The sequence below is a fragment of the Cervus elaphus genome, chromosome 16 (genome assembly GCF_910594005.1).
Source record: "Cervus elaphus chromosome 16, mCerEla1.1, whole genome shotgun sequence".
In the NCBI taxonomy this organism is placed as follows: domain Eukaryota; kingdom Metazoa; phylum Chordata; class Mammalia; order Artiodactyla; family Cervidae; genus Cervus; species Cervus elaphus.
The window spans coordinates 2706896-2728358 of NC_057830.1; the positions used below are offsets into that span (position 1 = coordinate 2706896).

General features: G+C 41.6%; 1 protein-coding gene across 1 annotated transcript; it reads left to right on the forward strand.

The window, feature by feature from the left end:
• The first annotated feature begins 52 nt into the window (after positions 1–52).
• PSMD5 (proteasome 26S subunit, non-ATPase 5) lies at positions 53–20419 on the forward strand. Its single transcript, XM_043927153.1, has 10 exons — positions 53–306; positions 6382–6526; positions 7531–7644; positions 8088–8216; positions 9748–9857; positions 13601–13743; positions 14482–14673; positions 16344–16453; positions 16853–16993; positions 19635–20419. The coding sequence occupies exons 1-10, from the start codon at positions 134–136 to the stop codon at positions 19890–19892; spliced, it is 1515 nt and encodes a 504-aa protein (XP_043783088.1). The 5' UTR covers positions 53–133; the 3' UTR covers positions 19893–20419.
• Positions 20420–21463: the final 1044 nt, after the last annotated feature.

The following is a 21463-nucleotide window of genomic DNA, read 5'->3' on the forward strand; positions in this document are numbered from 1 at the left end:
CCGGGCGATTTGGGCTCAGCCAAAACTCAGGGAAGGGAGGCTGCGCCGGGCAGATCTCGCGAGGCTCGAAGAAGCGCGCCGCGAACCAGGAGCCGGCTGGGCTGACTGGAGAACCCCGGCGGGAGGGGGCATCATGGCGGCCCAGGCCCTGGCGCTGCTAAGGGAGGTGTCGCGGCTGGAGGCGCCGCTGGAGGAGCTGCGCGCTCTGCAGTCACTGCTACAGTCGGTGCCGCTCAGCGAGCTCCGCGAGCAAGCGGCGGAACTGCGCCTCGGCCCGCTTTTCTCCCTGCTCAACGAGAACCATCGGTGAGAGGACCCTGCAGCTTGAGCGGGGGAGAATGACACCGCCAAGTATGGAGCCGGGGATGGGGGGTGGTGACGGGGGAGGCTTCTCCCAGTCTCAGTGAAGGCTGAATATAGATGAAATTTCAGAGAGGAAAGAGCCAGGGCTGAGAGGCAGGAGACGGGGCTCAAGTCCAGGCTCTGAGGTGTGCCCCTGGCCGTCGTTTGGACTCGCCGCCTTCATCCTTGAAATAGCTAGCAGGCGACAGGCAAGGTTGCCCACCTATAGGAAGGGCTCCTCAAACACGTATCCAAGTCCTTGACTTTTTCTCTCCTCTTTAGAAGAGGTCCTATCCTGGCGGTTTTGTAGGCTCGGTCGATATTTTAAATTCACGTACCCTTTATCCGTGTTACAGAAATTTAACGTTCAGGTATACTCACACACAAAATATACTGTATCTACAGGTTTATTCATAACAGAAATTGACAGCAAAAACCAAACAAAAGCAAACAACTAGGAACGACCTGAATATCTATTGAAAGGAGATTCTTAAATTATGACATATGACTACTCAATTTTTAGCTGTATGTATCTCTATATATATGGACATAGATCTCTAATGTATGTTGCTGAATGAAAAAATTGTTGGAGTTTATAATTACATTATATGTAATTTTTAGAAAATAATTAGAACCCTCCCACACCCACATGAACACTGGCCAATGTAACATTAGAAATATCTGAAAGGTACATCAGAAGCTATTAATATGGAAATGGAACTTAGAATGGTAGGATGGAATTTTACTTTTCATTTTATGTACATCTGTAGTGTTTGATTTTTAAGTGCTTTGTATTTGATCATCTGATAACCTAAAAGACCTTTAAAATGTTTGTGATCCAGAAATTTAAAAGTGACCTTCTTTCTTGAAAAGATAATGAATCACTGAATCAAGACTGGATGATTTCAGAGGACTTTTTGGCTCTGACCTTCTAAGATTCCTCTCTTTTTCATATGTGTTATCCCTTCATTAATTCTGTTAGTCAACATTATTTAGACCTGCTTATTAAATCCCTCTTATATGTCCATTTTATTTCAGGCCCTCATTTTCTCCCTCTTGCTGGACCTGTTGCATTAGTTTGATTTCTCATTATCCCTGAGTTTTTCTTCCCACATTTCAACCACAGTGAACTTCTCAGGTTGTTTGACTCCCAGCTTTTCCGTGGTTTCCCAGTGCCTTCCGTGTAAAAGTCAGACTTGTCAGTCTGGCATTTGGACCCTTACAGTTTATTTTCGCCCTGCTTTTCCAGCCTCATCTTTTTTCTCCACGCTACACATTTCATCTGCTCCAGCTACCATGCGGTGCCAGTTACTTTTCCTTAAGCATGACTTGGCACTTTTCTAACTTTGTTCATACCAGTCCTTCTAACTGAAATACCTTCTTTCCTTCTCTCCAAATCTATCCGTCTTTTAAGGCCCAGATGAAGTGCCTTCCCCTCCAAAAAGTCTTTCTTGGTCACTCTAGTTGTGAGTGACAGGTCTCAGATCTCCTTAAGGACATTATGTTTATTTCTCTTAGTGATATTTGACATTTTGGCCTTACGTTGTAATTCCATCTGTGTTTCGTTCTAGTTTGTAAATTCTTTGAAGATAGGGGCCATGTTTGGTTCATCTCTGCATCCCTCCTAGGGTGCTGCACATAATATGATTTATGCCAAATAAAAGATGCATAAATTTTAGACAGCCCAACTAGTCCAACCACTTTATATTATAGATGAAGAGACTTTCAGTGGTCACACCATAAGTTAACACGAGGGATGCAAATGGGACTGAAATGAAGGAGAGTTTGAAGAATAAGGTCTTCAGGGGAGGTAGTTTGCTGAAAGAAGGAGCAGTACTCTAGAAAACAGTGTCAGTGGAAATTTAAAGACAGGGTAGTAGATACCTACTGCAATTTGTGGGAATTCTTCTTTGGATATTGAATTGGCAATCTCTAGATATTTTGCTGTTTTTCTGGGCTATGTATTGGTTCAGGGTCTTTTCTCAGCTCAGTTCAGTTGCTCAGTAATGTCTGACTCTTTACGACCCCATGGACAGAAGCACACTCGGCTTCCCTGTCCATCACCAACTCCCTGGGGCTTGCTCAGGCTCATGTCCATCGAGTTGGTGATGCCATCCAACCATCTCATCCTCTGTCGTCCCCTTCTCCTCCTGCCCTCAATCTTTCCCAGCATCAGGGTGTTTTCCAGTGAGTCAGCTCTTCACATCAGGTGGCCAAAGTATTGGAGTTTCAGCTTCAGCATCAGTCCTTCCAATGAATATTCAGGACTGATTTCCTTTAGGATGGACTGGTTGGATCTCCTTGCAATCCAAGGGACTCGCAAGAGTCTCCTCCAACACCACAGTTCAAAAGCATCAGTTCTTCAGTGCTCAGATTTTTTTAAAATCCAACTGTCACATCCACACATGACTACTGGAAAAACCACAGCTTGGACTAGATGGGCTTTTGTCGGCAAACTAATGTCTCTGCTTTTTAATATGCTGTCTAGATTTGTCACAGCTTTTCTTCCAAGGAGCAAGTGTCTTAATTTCATGGGTGTGGTCACCATCTGCAGTGATTTTGGAGCCCAAGAAAATAAAGTCTGTCTCTGTTTCCATTGTTTCCCCATCTGTTTGCCATGAAGTGATAGGACTGGATGCCATGATCTTAGTTTCTTGAATGTTGAGTTTCAAGCCAACCTTTTCACTCTCCTCTTTCACTTTCATCAACAGGTTTTTCAGTTCCTCTTCACTTTTCTGCCATAAGGGTAGTGTCATCTGCATATCTGAGGTTATTGATATTTCTCCCATCAATCTTGATTCCAGCTTGTGCTTCCTCCAGCCAGGCATTTCTTACGATGTACTCTGCATATACTCATCTCATACTCTAGCAAAGCAATGCTCAAAATTCTCCAAGCCAGGCTTCAACAGTACGTGAGCCATGAACTTCCAGGTGTTCAAGCTGCATTTAGAAAAGACAGAGGAACCAGAGATCAAATTGCCAGCATCTGCTGGATTATCAAAAAAACATGAGAGTTCCAGAAAAGCATCTATTTGTGCATTATTGACTATGCCAAAGCCTTTGACTGTGTGGATCAAAACAAACTGTGGAAAATTTTTAAAGAGATAGGAATACCAGAACACCTGACCTGCCTCTTGAGAAATCTGTATGCAGATCAAGAGGCAACAGTCAGAACTGGACATGAAACAACAGACTGGTTCCAAATAGGAAAAGCAGTACATCAAAGCTGTATATTGTCACCCTGCTTATTTAACTTGTATGCAGAGTACATCATGTGAAATGCCAGACTGGATGAAGCACAAGCTGGAATCAAGATTGCCGGGAGAAATATCAGTAACCTTGATATGCAGATGATACCACCCTTATGGCAGAAAGTGAACAACTACTAAAGAACCTCTTGATCAAAGTGAAAGAGGAGAGTGAAAAAGCTGGCTTAAAGCACCACATTCAGATAACTAAGATCATGGCATCCAGTTCCATCCCTTCATGGCAAATAGATGGGGAAACAATGGAAACAGTGACAGACTATTTTGGGGGGCTCCAAAATCACTGTAGATGGTGACTGTAGCCATGAAGTTAAAAGACCCTTGCTCTTAGAAGGAAAACTGACCAACCTAGACAGCATAGTAAAAAGCAGAGACATTACTTTGCCAACAAAGGTCCATCTAGTCAAGGCTATGCTTTTTGCAGTAGTCATGTATGGATGTGACAGTTGGACTATAATGAAAGCTGAGTGCCAAAGAATTGATGCTTTTGACCTGTGGTGTTGGAGAAGTCTCTTGAGAGTCACTTGGATTGCAAGGAGATCCAACCAGTCCATCCTAAAGGAAATCAGTCCTGAATATTCATTGGAAGGACTGATGCTGAAGCTGAAACTCAAATACTTTGGCCACTTAATGCGAAGAACTGACTCACTGGAAAACACCCTGATGCTGGGAAAGATTGAAGGTGGGAGAAGAAGCAGACGACAGAGGATGAGATGGTTGGATGGCATCACCAACTCAATGGACATGAGTTTGAGTAAGCTCCGAGAGTTGGTGATGGACAGGGATGCCTGGTGTGCTGTAGTCCATGGGGTCGCAAAGAGTCAGACATTACTGAGCAACTGAATTGAACTCTGCATATAAGTTAAATAAGCAGGGTGACAATATACAGCCTTGTCATACTCCTTTCCCAATTTTGAACGAGTCACTTGTTCCATGTCTGGTTCTAACTGACCACAGGTAAGGTGATCTGGTATTCCCATCTCTAAGAATTTTCCATAGCTTGTTGTGATCCACACAGGCAGAGGCTTAATCTTAGAAACCTATAGCCATTAGCAGTCACTCTCTATTTCCCCCTCTCATCCCTCCTCCAGCCCCTGGCAAGCAGGGTCTGTGAACATTGGTATACGGTTTTTGTGTGGACATACGTTTTGACTTATCTTGAGAATAAAAAAATTAACTACTCTCTTGGGCATGATTGTGCAAAGTGCAGTCACTAAGTTAAAAGTATATGTTCATTTGCTTTGAATTGCTGTGTGTTGCTGTGCTCAGTCATGACTGACTCTTTGCGACCCCAAGGACTCTAGCCCTCTAGTCTCCTCTGTCCATGGAATTTTTCAGACAAGAAAATTGGAGCAGGTTGCCTTTTCATTCTCCAGGGGATCTTCCCGACCCAGGGATTGAACCCGTGTCTGTTGCATCCCATGCATTGGCAGGCAGATTCTGTGCCACCTGTGGAGCCGTGCATTGCTATATTGCTTAATTCCCTTTTACAAAGGCACCGTTTAACTATATGCTCCTGTTAGTAGTATATGAGTGCCCATTTATTTGTACGGCCTATTAAGAGACAAGGAAATTACTTGTGAAACACCTCTATCTGCATCTGGTAGTCATCAAGTTCTGCTTAACTTGCCTCCTTAATAGCTCTTGAATCTTTTCCCTCTTCTCCTTTCTCACTGTTACTTCCTCGTTTTTGCTCGTTTATCACCTCTCACCATCAAGTAACTTCTAACTGAAAGTTCTTTCTCCAAAACTGATGCAGTGATTTCTACAAGTCGGGTCTCATTGTGTTCCTTTTCTGCTTTAAAACCACTTAATGGCTTTCCATTGCTTTCTAGGAAAAGGCTAAATTCCATAGCAGGACATAAAAGACCTATCCAAATTCAGCTTCTGTGCATCTTTCCTGTTTCATTTTTTGTCATTCATCCTTCTCCCCACTTCTCTCCCACCCCATTATACCAAGCGACTGTGGTTCCTTGAATGCATAACGCTGTCTCATTCCTATGTGTGTTCCTTTGTGCTCATACCACCTTTGCCTGGAACACTTCTCTTAGATAACTGCCATGTTTTCTTAAAGTTTCATTTAGGTGTTACCTTCTGGGAGGCGTTCCCTGAACCCCGTCTTCTTTTCTGAGCTCCTTCAGCTTCCAGCCCTAACCTGTAGCCTTTATCTACCTGGATTATAGTTGCCTTTCTATTTTTCTGTGTCTTCCATTAAATGAGCTCCTTGAGATCAGAGAATATATCTTATCCTTAGAGAGTATATATTTATTTACTTATATATATCCCTAGCACTGACATGGTACATAATAGATACTTACTAAATGTTGAATAAATTAGTAGAAGTGGTCTTTCAAAGGTAAGTCTCTGTGTGGAGGAGAGCCTCTTTAAGCTTGGTGTCAGATATTAAGGTTGTTCAGTTCAATTGCTCAGTCGTGTCCTACTCTTTGCGACTGCATAAGTAGCAGGGACTGCAGCACACCAGGCCTCCCTGTCCATCACCAACTCCCGGAGCTTGCTCAAACTCATGTCCATCGAGTTGGTGATGCCATCCAACCATCTCATCCTCTGTCGTCCCCTTCTCCTCCTACCTGCAATCTTTCCCAGCATCAGGGTGTTTTCCAGTGAGTCAGTTCTTCTCATCAGGTGGCCAAAGGTTTGGAGCTTCAGCATCAGTCCTTCCAGTGAATATTCAGGACTGATTTTCTTTAGGATTAGGTTGTTACTTCCTCCCTGGTAGGACAGGAATTGATGAGATCTATGGTGTCTCCTTCAGGGAACAGACTACTTTGTGTGTATCCATCCTGGAGAGATTGCTGCAAGCTTTGGAGCCGGTTCATGTGGCCCGGAACCTCAGGGTTGACCTGCAGAGGGGACTGACTCACCCTAATGATTCTGTGAAAATCCTCACTCTGTCCCAGGTATGAATGTTTTACTAGCACGTAAGGGAATCAACGTTTAGTGACCATCTGCCCTGGGCCAGGCTCTATGCTGGGTGCCAGAGACAGAGAGGTGTGTAGCTAATTATAGCTGGGGAATGCAAGCTGAAGTAAGAAATTCCAATAAGTACCATCTGAATCAGTTTTTTGTCAAATACTGAGTTGCTTTTGTCAGACATTTTACCGTATGATGTTAGTATATGGTAAAATGCCTGATACAAAAGCAATTAAATAAGGCCTGTTTCTTTCCTCCAAGGAGCCCTAAGTCTAGAAAAAAAGATTGCCATGGTAAGTCTTATAGTGGCTTGAACGATGTACTATTATAAAGGTCGTTACACCAACAAATTGGCAGTCACTCTTACCAGCCTGGTAACCAAACGTGCTGCTTTTTGGATGAAGAGCTGCTGCTGAGGATTATCGTGAAGGGACACAAGCTGAGCAGTTAGTTATCCAAGAGATGTTCAATTACTGTTTTTTCTTTTCTCCTCTAAAGTATTTATTCAAGAAAAGGGGAAGGTGTCAAGTTATCCATTAACCATTTGCTTGCAAAACTCTGGTTTTACCTGTTTAAGTTTCATTTAATCTTTATTATGATCCTGCAGCTAAGTATTGTATTCCTATTTTACAGACAAAAAGTTAGGCTCAAAGAAGTTAATCTGCTCTCACGATTAACCCCTGAAAGTTGACAGAAGCTGGATCTGTACTGTGTTCACTCACTGGGGTGTCTCAAGCCTTAACTCACCTGTTTTGTTTTTTTCTTTCAAAGATGTGGGGAAAAAAAAAATGACAGGAAAAAAAAATGACAAAGATGTGACCATGCCATCTGCGTGTTGACTTTAATGAATCTGAGTCATTTGGAACTTCTGATGACTCATGGCTACAGCCAGTAACTCCTGAAATAACCGCACAAAGGAAATCTGACTGTCATGTGCTTCCATGTTGCCCTGCCTTGGAAGAGTATTTCTGTTTGTTTTTTTTCCTTTCAGGTTGGAAGGATTGTTGAAAATTCTGATGCTGTTACTGAGATTCTGAATAACGCTGAATTACTGAAACAAATTGTTTATTGTATTGGTGGAGAGAATCTGTCTGTAGCTAAAACGGTGAGTCAGCTACAACCATCGCCTAAACATGCCATGATGACGTCCTAAAAAACAGAGAAAGGCCTTCTGGATTGAGAGGTGAAGGTTTAGAATTAATGATTTGTGTAATTGAGTTTGCAACCTCATATCAATGGGATCAAATAAATAAGTGGTTGTCAAAAAAAAAAAGCTAGTAAACCCCTGTTATTTTCTAGAATACACATGTCTAAATTATCCATCATGGAGCTTAAATAAGTTGTTTGGGTTGCTTGATAAGAAACTGTTTCTATTTTCTATTGGAAATACAGTGTATCTTTTCCAATTATAAGTAATTATACCTAAAATGTAGTGAATGCTTTCTGGATAAGGTGCATTCCATACACTAATTTTCGCTTCAATCTTAGGAAGTAGAAAATGCAGTTTGGCATTTTGACTACTTAAGAGATATTTTCTTTCCTCATAAGGCCATTAAATCCCTGTCAAGAATATCACTGACCCAAGCTGGACTGGAGGCTTTATTTGAAAGTAATCTGCTGGATGATTTGAAAAGTGTCATGAAAACAAATGACATTGTTCGGTATAGAGTGTATGAGGTAAGACTAAAAGCATACTGTCTGGTACCTGTAATTCAGAATGCAGTAGGGTTTATATAAAAAGGCAAGATGGCTCATTTGACATGTATTTATTGAGTGTATAGTCTATGTTAGGCCCTATACTGGTCGCTAGCAATATAGAGATGAACTCCCAGCCTAGTATGTGAGACAGTCATATAAAAAATATTTATACTGCCTGCAGTATTGGAGACCTGGGTTCTGTCCCTGGGTTGGGAGGATCCCCTGGAGAAGGGAAAGGCTACCCACTCCAATATTCTGGCCTGGAGAATTCCATGGACTGTATAGTCCATGGGTCACAAAGAGTTGGACACAACTGAGCGTCTTTTACTTTCACTAAGGACTATTGATATAATAGAGGAGATACCACTGAAATTACTCTTTGAAAAAATTAGTGTAGTAGTGGTAGTAAGAAGAAGCTTTCTACTGAGCAGTATGCTAAATCCTCTCATCTATATTGTCTTCAATTCTCACAGTAAACCCTATAGTTCATTATCATTAATCTCACTATTAATGGAGTCATTTACCCAAGACCACACAGTTAGTAGACTGTGTATTCAAAATGAACCTTCTGTAGTCTAATTCCCTCTTCAGAACAATGTCTTACTTTGCATGTCTTAACATGTAAAAATCTTGGTTTTCCTTCTGTTTATATAGCCATTTCTTCTTGGTGTCCTGAGTCCTTAACCTCTATTGAACTTTTAATTGTTGGGGTTTGTGAAGGCAAGCTAGGCCATGCTCATGTTCAAAACAGACCCCTGATGCTCTGCATTTACCTCATACCCCTAATGAAAAACAGCAGCAGCAAATTGACCCTGTCTCACAGTCCACACAGCTGGATGTTGGACCTCCTGCTCGTTCTCTGAGGCCATCTCCTCCCTACCACGTATCCATTCAGTCATCACACTGCATCAGTTTTTCTCAAACTCATGCACTTCTCTTCTTTGCTGTAGCTGCCATAGCCCTTGTCTTGAGCTGTCAGTGTCTCACACCTGGAGCACTGGGTTTCCATCCAAACACGTCTGCCAGTTTGTCACTGCTAGTCTGTTGCCACATGTAGTCAGAGCGATCTTTTAAAAGTCAAAGTCTGATTCTGTCATTCTTCTGCTTAAAATCCTTGGTGTCCTAGATCTCTCATAAGCCCTCAGAACATACTTGTTGATTGAATAAGTGAATTACTGACGGATCGAATACATGAATGAATGAACGATTTTTATAATCTGTTGTTGTCGACGGGCTTTTGTCCTGATTAATGCTTTCTTTTTGAAAAAGTCAAGATATGCCCAGGTATATGGAGTGTTTCTGTGCCAGAGTAAAATTTCTTATGTGTTCAACAAAGTTATCCTACTTGTGGAGACAAATTATGGATTTTTAAAAATTCAGTTATATTAAGTACATATATAATTTGTACCAGTATATAATATACTTCCTAGCCCTGCATTTAACTTAAAATGCCATCTAGCTAGTTTGGTGCTCTTTTCACCTTTCTCCTTTTTCTATTCTTTTCTCTCAGCTAATTGTGGAGATTTCTTCTGTGTCTCCAGAATCTTTGAACTACTGTACCACCAGTGGGTTGGTAACCCAGCTCCTCCGAGAACTGACTGGTGAGGATGTGCTGGTCAGGTATGTTGATGGAGAAAGTTCTTAAAGCAAAATGTCCTCTTCTGGAGAGCCAGGAGACAGCCTCAGGACTTAGCATGATCTCCCCTGCCTGGATCCTACGCTCAGGTGGCAGTCTCCTGACGGATGTATGCCGTGAAGAAGGGGCATTTAGGACCGAGCCAGGTCACCTTACGTGACCACAACATACTGGAACTTAGCAAAGCCCTTCATGGCAGTTTAGCTCCTTTTGAATAACGGTTCCCTGTCCTTAGGCAAGTGTGTGCTTTAGAAGTTGCCAGTCACGTGGTAACTGTCATTTTGTATTGCTTAACATGTTAGCGTGCACATGATATGTGTGTGTGTATGTGCGTGCGCGCACATGTATGCTTGTTGTTTAGTTGCTAAGTTCTGTCCGATTCTTTTGTGACCCCATGGACTATAGCCTTCCAGGCTCCTCTGTCCATGGAATTTCCCAGGCAAGAACACGGGAGTGGGTTGCCATTTCCTTCTCCAGGTGATCTTCCTGACCCAGGGATGGAACCTGAGTCTCCTGCATTGACAGGTGAATTCTTTACCACTGAGCCACCAGGGAAAGTAAAGTGAAAGTCACTCAGTTGTGTCTGACTCTTGGTGACCCCATGGACTGTAGTCCGCTAGGCTTCTCTGTCCATTGAATTCTCCAGACAAGAATACTGGAATGGGTAGCCACATCTTTCTCCAGGGATCTCCCTGACCCAGGGATGGAACCCAGGTTTTTTGCATTGCAGGTGGGTTCTTTACTGTCCAAGTCACCAGGGAAGCCCATGTGCAGAGATAGAGATAGATATAGAGATAGATATCATAGATATAGATAGATATAGATTAGATACAGATATAGAGATAGAGATAGATATTATAGATATAGATAGATATAGATTAGATACAGAGATAGAGGTAGATACTATAGATATAGATAGATATAGATTAGGTATAGAGATAGATATTATAGATATAGATTAGATAGAGATATAGAGATAGATATAGATAGATATAGATTAGATATAGATACAGATATAGAGATAGAGATAGATATATAGATAGATAGAGATATTAGATATAGATAATGTTTTCTTTTGTCCATGCTGTGCAGCTTATGAAATCTTAGTTCCCTGACCAGGGATTGAACCCAGGCCCTAAGCTATGAAGGCGCTGACTCTTAACTACTGAACTACCAGAGAATTCCCAACATGCATATCTTTTGATGTTGTTAAGTAAATAGCACTACAGCATGACAGAATAAAGCTTGGACTCTTGAAAATGAGTGAGAGACTTGGTTTGCATGCATCTCTACTACTTAGTAGCTGTTTGACCTTAGACAGATTATTGTAACCTTTCTGCACCTGAGTTTTCCTCATCTCCTTGATGACAACAACATGTATGCCAGCAAATTTGTAAAACTCAGCAGTGGCCACAGGACTGGAAAAGGTCAGTTTTCATTCCAATCCCAAAGAAAGGCAATGCCAAAGAATGCTCAAACTACCACGCAGTTGCACTCATCTCACATGCTAGTAAAGTAATGCTTAAAATTCTCCAAGCCAGGCTTCAGCAATACGTGAACCATGAACTTTCAGATGTTCAAGCTGGTTTCAGAAAAGGCAGAGGAACCAGAGATCAAATTGCCAACATCCGCTGGATCATCGAGAAAGCACGAGAGTTCCAAAAAAAACATCTATTTCTGCTTTATTGACTGTGGCAAAGCCTTTGACTGTGTGGATCACAATAAACTGTGGAAAATTCTGAAAGAGATGGGAATACCAGACCACCTGACCTGCCTCTTGAGAAATCTGTATGCAGGTCAGGAAGCAACAGTTAGAACTGGACATGGAACAACAGACTGGTTCCAAATAGGAAAAGGAGTACGTCAAGGCTGTATATTGTCACCCTGCTTATTTAACTTATATGCAGAGTACATCATGAGAAACGCTGGGCTGGATGGAGCACAAGCTGGAATCAAGATTGCCGGGAGAAATATCAATAACCTCAGATACGCAGATGACACCAACCTCATGGCAGAAAGTGAAGAAGAACTAAAGAGCCTCTTGATGAAACTGAAAGAGGAGAGTGACAAAGTTGGCTTAAAACTCAGCATTCAGCAAAACTAAGATCATGGCATCCGGTCCCATCACTTCATGGCAAATAGATGGGGAAACAGTGGAAACTGCCTAACTTTATTTGTTTGGGCTCCAAAATCACTGCAAATGGTGACTGCAGCCATGAAATTAAAAGACGCTTACTCCTTGGAAGGAAAGTTATGACCAACCTAGACAGCATAGTAAAAAGCAGAGACATTACTTTGCCATCAAAGGTCCATCTAGTCAAGGCTATGGCTTTTCCAGTAGTCATGTATGCATGTGAGAGTTGGACTGTAAAGAAAGCTGAGTGCCGAAGAATTGATGCTTTTGAGCTGTGGTGTTGGGAGAAGTCTCTTGAGAGTTCCTTGGACTTCAAGGAGATCCAACCAGTCCATCCTAAGGGAGATCAGTCCTGGGTGTTCATTGGAAAGACTGATGTTGAAGCTGAAACTCCAGTACTTTGGCCACCTGATGTGAAGAGCTGACTCATTTAAAAAGACCCTGATGCTGGGAAAGATTGAGGGTAGGAGGAGAAGGGGACGACAGAGGATGAGATGGTTGGATGGCATCACCGACTCAATGGACATGGGTTTGGGTGGACTCCGGGAGTTGATGATAGACAGGGAGGCCTGGTGTGCTACAGTCCATGGGGTTGCAAAGAGTTGGACACGACTGAGCAACTAAATTGAACTGAACTTGATGACAACTCTGTAAATGTTGTCATTTAGAACATTAAATGTGAATGACAACTCTGAAAATAAGGATTAAGTGAATTAACCACAGAGACCAGGACAACGGCTGATACAGGCTCTATACTGAGAAATGTTCATTTCAGTCTCTACTCCCAGCCCCCTACTCCTCCCTGAGTCCCCTTTGATATCTGCCAAGTGTTTCCTTGGGTATTCCACAGTTTACCAACACCTTCTCACTCTTAAACACTTGGTTTGTTTCAAGTGTTTTGCTATTATAAGAGCACTATAGTTACCTTTGTATACACAGGACTTTGTTTTCCTTTTCTTAAATGATTTTCTGATTGCCCTCTGTTCTTTAAATATGACTGAATTTGTTAAACTCACATGTATAAACCAGTCCTCAGTTAATGCTGTCTCAAAGCATTGGCGTTACATTGTTTCAGAGCTTTCATAGTAAAGTTATTTTGGTACATTTCTTTAACTTAGTATCAGAGTTAGTGACATAGGAAAAAAACTTGCAAATAGTTAATATACCTTAGGGTCAACTATAAAAATACTTGTTTTAGTTAATAGAGGAAATTTGTTCATGGTTAGGCTTTAAATGATACCAAAGAATTATTTTTTAAATATGTGGTAGAGGTAATTGTGTTAAAAAATAGTCACATCTGACATTTCAAAATAAAACACAGGTTTAAAAACTCTCTGTGAGGTGGTAGTGTTATAGTGGAAACAGCGAACAGCCGTGCGCCTCAAATCAGAAGATCACAGTTTAAGTCGTAACTGCCATGGAAGAACAGTGTGATTGTGATTCTGGACAAGTTACAGTTTTCTCATCCTTGTGTCCTCATCTGAAAAGGAGAGCCAGGATCATTGACTTTTCACATTTGGTGGGAAGAATTAAATAACCTGTATGAAAACAGTTTATAAACTGTCAATTATATGCAAAACCTTGGCATTTCAGAGCCACCTGTATAGAAATGGTGACATCGCTGGCCTGTACTCATCATGGACGACAGTACCTTGCTCAAGAAGGAGTCATTGATCAGATTTCTAATATAATTGTTGGGGCAGATGCAGATCCTTTCTCTAGCTTCTATTTGCCAGGTAAGAAATACTTGTGGAATTGACAGCATGTGTTTTGATTCAGAATTAATCTTTGACACCAGAGGCCAAGAATTGTTTTCTTTAGAGCCAGTTTCCTGGAGATGATGCCCGTAGGCCCTTAATGAAGTGGAATCTATTGCTCTGGGAGCCGTGTGCTGTTGATTCTGATTTTCTAGAAATGTTGCTATTTAGAGCATTAGGATGTTTCCCTTGACCCTCAGCCAAGAGTCATAAATAAAACTACTAGAATGACATTTGCAGTATATTTCACAGATTTGTCAAAGCTTCAGTTGAAATCTTTAATATAGAATTGTTCTAGTCATTCTATTCTAGGACATGGTTAGTAACTTTTTCTTTAGCACTTTCAGAAACTGAAGGTTTATTTTAGAGTGCCTTGCTTATTTCATTGATGAACATCTCTGTTTAAAATTTTCTTCCTGAAAATGACTCCAAACTTGCCTTCCTATGGTTCCATGGGTCCTCGTTCTCTCTTCTTTTTACCTATGACAGTGCTTCAGTGTTCAGGCTCAGATCAGCTGATACTCTGGGGTTTCTATTCCCTCGGGACCACACAGATCCTTCAGCATCTTGTGGTCTGTCTGATTTCTGGGTGACACAGTACCATAACCTTTCTCCCCTTTCTGGCCTGAAGTTTATTACTGTCCCATGAAAATGTGGGGCCCACAGTTTGTGTTGTCTTGTTTCTTTACTAGAATATGTTCTTCTAAATATCTTCAGGGTTTGTGAAGTTCTTTGGAAACCTGGCTATCATGGATAGTCCTCAACAGATCTGTGAGCGTTATCCTATCTTTGTGGAAAAGGTCTTTGAAATGACAGAAAGTCAAGACCCCACCATGATTGGTATAGCAGTGGACACGATTGGAATTCTGGGATCCAATGTTGAAGGAAAACAAGTTTTACAGAAAACAGGTTGGTATGACTTGTTTTGGTTTTCCTTAAGGCGCTGTCTGTTTGTTTTTTTAAATAAGAATTCATTATGTAAGTTCATTTGCTTTTATGTTTAACTTCATTGTAGAAGCTGCTTTTATAGGACAGTCTTCTTACCATGACCTGCGACCAATCCCTAAAAAGTCTCATAATTATTACTGAATTTTTTTTTAACTTGGCTAGATCAAACACTGTTCCCCTTCTACATCTTCTTAAACAGTATTCATGATACAGAGACCATAGTCTGGAGTCAGAAAGACCTGGCTTTATGTCCCAGTTCTAACACTGACTTAGCTTTTTGAGCTTCTCGTACTCACTTCAGTGCTCTCGGCTTCATTTCCCTCATATATAAAAACAGCAGAACAACTGTTAATATTTCTCAGGGTTGCTGTTCATAGTCAATGAGAAGACACATTTGTTTTATATTTATATGTCAAGGAAGGTAAACAAAGTATGTTACAAGATTTTATGCCAAGAGTGATACTTTCATGGCACATCCATGAGTATCTTGCAAGTACTGTGAATTCCACGCACAAAAAATAATGCACAGCACTGTTAAAACCCTTGTGAAATAGATGTTGAAAATTATTAACGTATGTGCTGTTGTGTTTCGTCACGAGTATCTATGTCCTTTTCTAATTGCTTGTACCCATAACATATAATCCTGTTCCAGTAGTGAAAGAACACACTATTGTCACTCTCATTTTGCAGATAAAGTAGCTGAAACTCAGAGAAGTTAAGAAAATTTTTTAAGCTCGTTCAGATTGTGGCGGGGCAGCTGCTACTCAAATGCAGGCCCACTGGTCCCAGGTCTCTGCACTGTAACGTGCACATGTTGTATTGCACATGAAATCCCATTGTTCTCTGCACTGTAACGTGCACATGTTGTATTGCACATGAAATCCCATTGTTCACTTAATACCCACTAGGATGGCTGTTGTGTTTTCTTTTTCTTTTAAACAAAATAATGAGTGTTGACAAAATAACGAGGATGTGAAAAATGGGAATGCTTGTGCACATCTGGTGGGAATATAAAATGGTACAGCTGCTGTGGAAGCATTATGGTGGTTCCTCAGAAAAATTACACATAGAATTACCATATGATCCAGCAATTCCACTTCTAGGTATATACACCCAAAAGAATTGAAAGCAGGGACTTAAATATATACACCTGTGTTCATTAATAACAGCATTATTCATAATAACCAAAAAGGGTAGAAACAAGTCATTGATGAATGAATGGATAAACAAAATGTGGTATATGTACATTCAAAGGAATATTATTCGGTCTTTAAAAGGAATGTAATTCTGACACATGCTACAGCATGGGGGAACCTTGAAGATAGAGTGCTAAGTGAAATAAGCCAACACAAAAAGACAAATTCTGTATGATTCCACTTATACAGCATGCCTGGAATAGTCAGATTCACAGAGACAGAAGGTGGAATAGTGGTTACCAGGGGACATGGGGCAGGGGGAAAGGGAAGTTGTTATTTAATGAGTGCAGTTTGAGGTGATAAAAGAGATCTAGAGGTGGATGGGGTAATGGTTGCACAACAATGTGAATGTATCCTTTTAAAAATGGATAAAGTGGTACATCTTATGTTACATGTATTTTACCACAATAAAAGGTATCTTGTTTTTCTTCAAAGGAACTCGCTTTGAACGCTTGCTCATGAGAATAGGATACCAAGCGAAGAACGCCTCAGCAGAGCTCAAAATCAGATGTCTGGATGCGCTGTCGTCTCTTTTTTATTTACCGGTAAGCGGCCTGGGAAATTAACAAAGGGCAGTAGGATATTTGGGGAGAATAACTCTGTATAATACTGGTTAACTTACTCCAAATTTCGAGCAAATAAATGCCATCTTTCTCACTCTTAGTGAAAGAAGATAGCCTTCATTATATGACTAGTGACATTTTTTTAAGTTAAAGGAATCATAGAGTATTAGAGCTGGAGAGGACCCTAGCAATTGCTTAATCAGCCCCATCAAAACAAAATAAAAAAGCAAGCCAAAACAAATCTGGGGAAGTCAGGGCTGCGTTTGGGGAAGAGTGCTCCCGACTTGGCAGAGACCACACAGCAGGTTAGTGGCAGGGTATGATCAGAACCCAGGTTTCCTCGCTTCCTGACGCCTTGAGGTTTTCCTTTGTGTCATGTAGCCTGAGCAGCAGACTGACGACCTTCTGAGGATGACAGAGTCCTGGTTTTCTTCTTTATCTCGGGACCCGCTGGAGCTCTTCCGTGGCATCAGTAATCAGCCCTTTCCTGAGCTACACTGTGCCGCCTTAAAAGTGTTCACGGTAGGCATCCTCTTCTTTTCCACTGGCCCTTCTGGGACTCTGCCCCTTCAACACTCGAGTACTTACAGTGAGCCCGTAAGTGTCTGCCCTCTGCTATTAGTGTAGACTAATGAGGGAGACAAATGTGTGAGCAGATTGTTTCAGTGAAAGCTATTAGGTGCTGTGGCAGATGTTTGGGGGTGCTCAGGGATCGCAGAATTAACTCCAGATTCCTTATCTGCCATCAGGCAAGCCCTTACTGCCCCAGCCCTGGTCTTCACGCAGCCTGACCTCCTGCCATTCCCTTTTGGTCCTGATGCTCAAGCACACGAGGCTGCTCTCGCGTCTCTGGACCTCATGTCCTGGGTGCTCTAGCACACGAGGCTGCTCTCGCGTCTCTGGACCTCATGTCCTGGGTGCTCTAGCACACGAGGCTGCTCTCGCGTCTCTGGGCCCTCATGCCTTCTCTGCAGGCAGCGCCCTTCCCGGACTCTGCTTGTTGACGTCTATGTGTTCTTCCAAGGGCTAGCTCAGAGATCTTTTCAGCAAGTTTCGCCCAAACTCATAAGGTTGACTTCAGCAGTGCTGACTTTCCTAATTTGCATTTCCTAATTTATTCAGCAAATATTTATTGAGCTTCTATGTTAGGTCTGGGGATGTAACAGTGAACAGAATGACAAAGAGCTTCCTTTCGTGTAGCTCCCTGTCTGTGGAGGGACCCAGGCAGTAAATATCATTATATAGCTAATTGTATAGTTACAGATGTGGTGAGGATTATGCCTCTGTGTTTTATTTATTACACTTGTTGAAAATGTTCATTTGTTGACCTGTTAACAGAGTTTATTGAAAAATAGGAACTGTATCTGATTTAACTTTGTAGCTTCAGCACTGACTGTGGTTCCCTGGGTTGGTGGAAATGTAGTAATATGCTCTTTAGTAATCTTAACAATGGGATCTCAGGCAGTATGCTTGGCCTGGAGAGGGAAGGAGAAGGAGAGGGGCCGGCCAGACAGGGAAGGCTTCCTCCAGGATGTGGTACAGTCTGCGTCTTAAAGGACACAGAGGACCTGCCAACAAAGAATGCAGTTTTTAGACTGTTTCACCCTTGTTAGTAGCCACTGTGATGGGCATTTTGGCTCTTGCACTGGTATAGTCGCTAAGCCGTGTTTGACTCTTTTGTGACCCCATGGATTGTGACTCGGCAGGCTCCTCTGTCCATGGGATTTCCCAGGCAAGAATACTGGAGTGGGTTGCCATTTCCTTCTCCAGGGGATCTTCCCCACCCAAGGATCTAACCCACATCTCCTCTATTGACAGGCTGATTCTTTACCACTGAGCCACCTGGGAAGCCCATTCTCTTTATTACTTTATTTTTCCTACTCTTCTACCTTATGCTTCACTTACTTAGCCACAGTTGTAGAAATAATGTTTGGTTTACTGGTTGGGGCAGCTGTTGTTATTTCAAACTCCCCATCCTCAGATATTGTTAAATAGGCTGATGTTTCTGACACTTAAGATTTGTTACGATGCAGAGTCCCAGCCAGTGGTGCTGGGATTCAGCCTGAGATCGTCAGTTTCTGACAAGCTCCCAGGCGATGCCGAAGCTGATAGTCTGCGGAGCACGTCTTGAAGGAAAGAGACAGGCTGTCAGCTTGATTTTTCCTTGTTAAAATATAGTAGTGAGGTTTTTAAAAACATTTTTTATTGTAAAAGTTGCTTATTCATTACTTCTAAGTATGGAAGCGACTGAGAACTAGCGAGTCTCTAAAGCACCTGGTCACACCTGTGTGGCGTGGTTCCGCAGTGCTGGTGTCAGTGCTGGTACTGGGTTCATCTGTGTACTGGTAACACACTCAGACGCACAGGCACACCTTGCTACCTCGGCCCAGTTCCCTTCCCCTTCCTCGCTTTCTCCGTGTTTTCACTGTCATGACTTCAAGGTTTACAAGCGCATGTGTGATTTCATACTTTTACTGCTTATGCATGTATCCTTAAAATACAGTATTTCAAATATTCTTGAACTTTACAAGTGTTATCATGCTCTTCATATCATTCTGCAGTTTGCTTTTTCTCTTTAGCATTATGTTTTTAAGATTTGTCTAGACTGAAAGAGGCAATTGGAAAGTCATTAGTATTTCATTGTGTAGGCAGAATGTGTCCTTCTCCAGCAGATGAAGATTTAGATAGCATCTATCACAAACAATGCTGCAATGAACTTTTCGAAAATACGCTCTTGTGCACGTGAACGAGTTTCTTTAGGGAAGTGTTTTCTTCTCTAGTCTTTAATTTTCCATCACTGTAAGTGTGCCATGTGTGTGATTTGGATCGACTTTTTTCATATAGCAGATTCACCTGTTCTTTATAAACATTATTCTTAATATTTACTTAATTTTTTATTGCTATATACCATAATTTACTAACCCATCTTCCCACTATAAGGGATTTATAGTGTACCTTTCACACTGTAATGAGCATCTTTGTATACAAAACTTTAAAGAATATTCTGAGTATTTTCTTAAGTTAGAGTTTTAGGAGGAATTTACTTGGGTAAAAAGTAACAATTTTAATGTTTAATTTTTTTCTAAGGTTTGTGCCATTCCATTAACACACCTAACTTCTTAAGGCTCAGAGGAATTGTGTTCTTTTCCCCCTTCCATTTCAGGCTATTGCAAACCAACCCTGGGCTCAGAAACTTATGTTTAACAGTCCAGGTTTTGTAGAATATGTGCTGGATCGGTCTGTAGAGCATGACAAAGCTTCAAAGGATGCTAAGTATGAACTGGTGAAAGCACTTGCCAATTCCAAGACAATTGCAGAAATCTTTGGGAACCCAAATTATTTGAGGCTCAGAACTTACCTGAGTGAAGGTCCGTACTACGTGAAACCTATTTCCACAACAGCAGTGGAAGGAGCAGAATGACTTCTTCCAGAGCCCAAACCATTTATTGACCAAAATTTCTCCTAAGGCATTTGACTCCGTCTGTATTCTTCAACAGAGACTACCCCCGCCCCCACCAGAATTATCATGGAGTGTGTAATGTAATTTTATCACCAACATTTGTTGTCTTTCCGCATTGAAACTCAGTGTAAAACCAGAAAAGGAGGCAAACTTCGTCATAACTGAACCAGATGTTTCTCAGATTGCTTTTACTGCCTTAATCTCTGCAAGAAGATGGAAGTTCTGTTGTCCTCCCAAAGAAATTTCATGGACTTACTCTCTGTCTTATTTTAAAATCCACTTTAACTAAAATGGAACCAAATTGTTCATGAATTATTTTCATCCCCACCCCCTCACCTTTTTGGGGGTTTTTTTTTGGGGGGAGGGGTCCTTTTCTCCCTTCTGATTCTACTTTCAAAGTCTTGGATATTTAATATTCTTTGAAAAACAAGTAATATGCAATCTTAAAATTATGTTCCCTATACTAAGAATAAATACTTTTAATAAGATGTCTTGATTTTTTTGTTACTATTATTCCTTTGAAAAACAGAAGATAAATCCTATAAAGATGTTTCCAGTGTTCCTTGATGCCCGTTTTGCTGTTTGTCAGAGCATTTTACTCTGTCCTGGTTTTGGGTGGGAGGGAGTGATAACATGCTGAACTGGAAGGGTCCCCAAACTGTCGTCTTAGTTATCGGTGGTCATTGTCGTTGAGAGCTTTAATTCTTGAGATCCAAGTCAATGTTGAGTTGATCAGAGAGAGGGAAATTGACTCCTAATAATCAGGGTCAGAATGGAAGGCTCCCTTTGCCCAAACCAGGATACCATCTCACTGATTAACAGAGGATGCACTTGTTTTTCATTGACAAAAAATGTTCCCACCTGTTTTCCAGTGTCCTGCTCTCTAAACGGCAAAGCAATCACCAATCCAGAGGTTTTTACGTGAATGTGTTATCAGTGTGATGGTTCAGAGTGTAGAAATAGGTTTCTTTCAAGCCATGGTGACATAGATAAACCAGCCCTGCTCTTTTACAAAATGATTCTCAAGTGACTGGAATTTTCTTGTCCCCAGATCAGTTATCTGTCTTTCACCATCTCTGGTATCCCTGAGTTCTGTTTGTCCGTGTTCCCATACTGGCCATTTTCCTGCTGCTACTGCTAATACCACTGAATTTCTGTTTTAAGCCACCTAGTTGGTTGTATTCTATTAGGCACCTCTAGGAAACTAATAGAATATATGGTGGTGGTTGTTTAGTCACTAAGTCATGTGCAACTCTGCAACCCTGTGGACTGCCAGGCTCCTCTATCCGTGGTATTTCCCAGGCAAGAATACTGGAGTGGGTTGCTATTTCCTTCTTTAGGGATTCTCCCCAACCCAGGATCAAACCCCTGTCTCCTGCATTGGCAGGCAGATTCTGTATCACTGAGCCACGCAGGGAAGCCCAGTAGAGTATCCGCATAAGAGGAGAGGCATGTTTGCTGCGTCCCTTTTGTAAAACACTGCTTAATTAGGACCTGATGGAGACTGTTTAACCAAGAGAGGGCCAAGTCTT

Excerpts from the sequence above, each read along its gene's own strand:
- PSMD5 (XM_043927153.1), top strand. The coding sequence starts at position 134 with ATGGCGGCCCAGGCCCTGGCGCTGCTAAGGGAGGTGTCGCGGCTGGAG. Across the intron at positions 307-6,381 it reads CTGCTCAACGAGAACCATCG|GGAACAGACTACTTTGTGTG; the intron begins GTGAGAGGACCC and ends TGTCTCCTTCAG. Across the intron at positions 8,217-9,747 it reads TTCGGTATAGAGTGTATGAG|CTAATTGTGGAGATTTCTTC; the intron begins GTAAGACTAAAA and ends CTTTTCTCTCAG.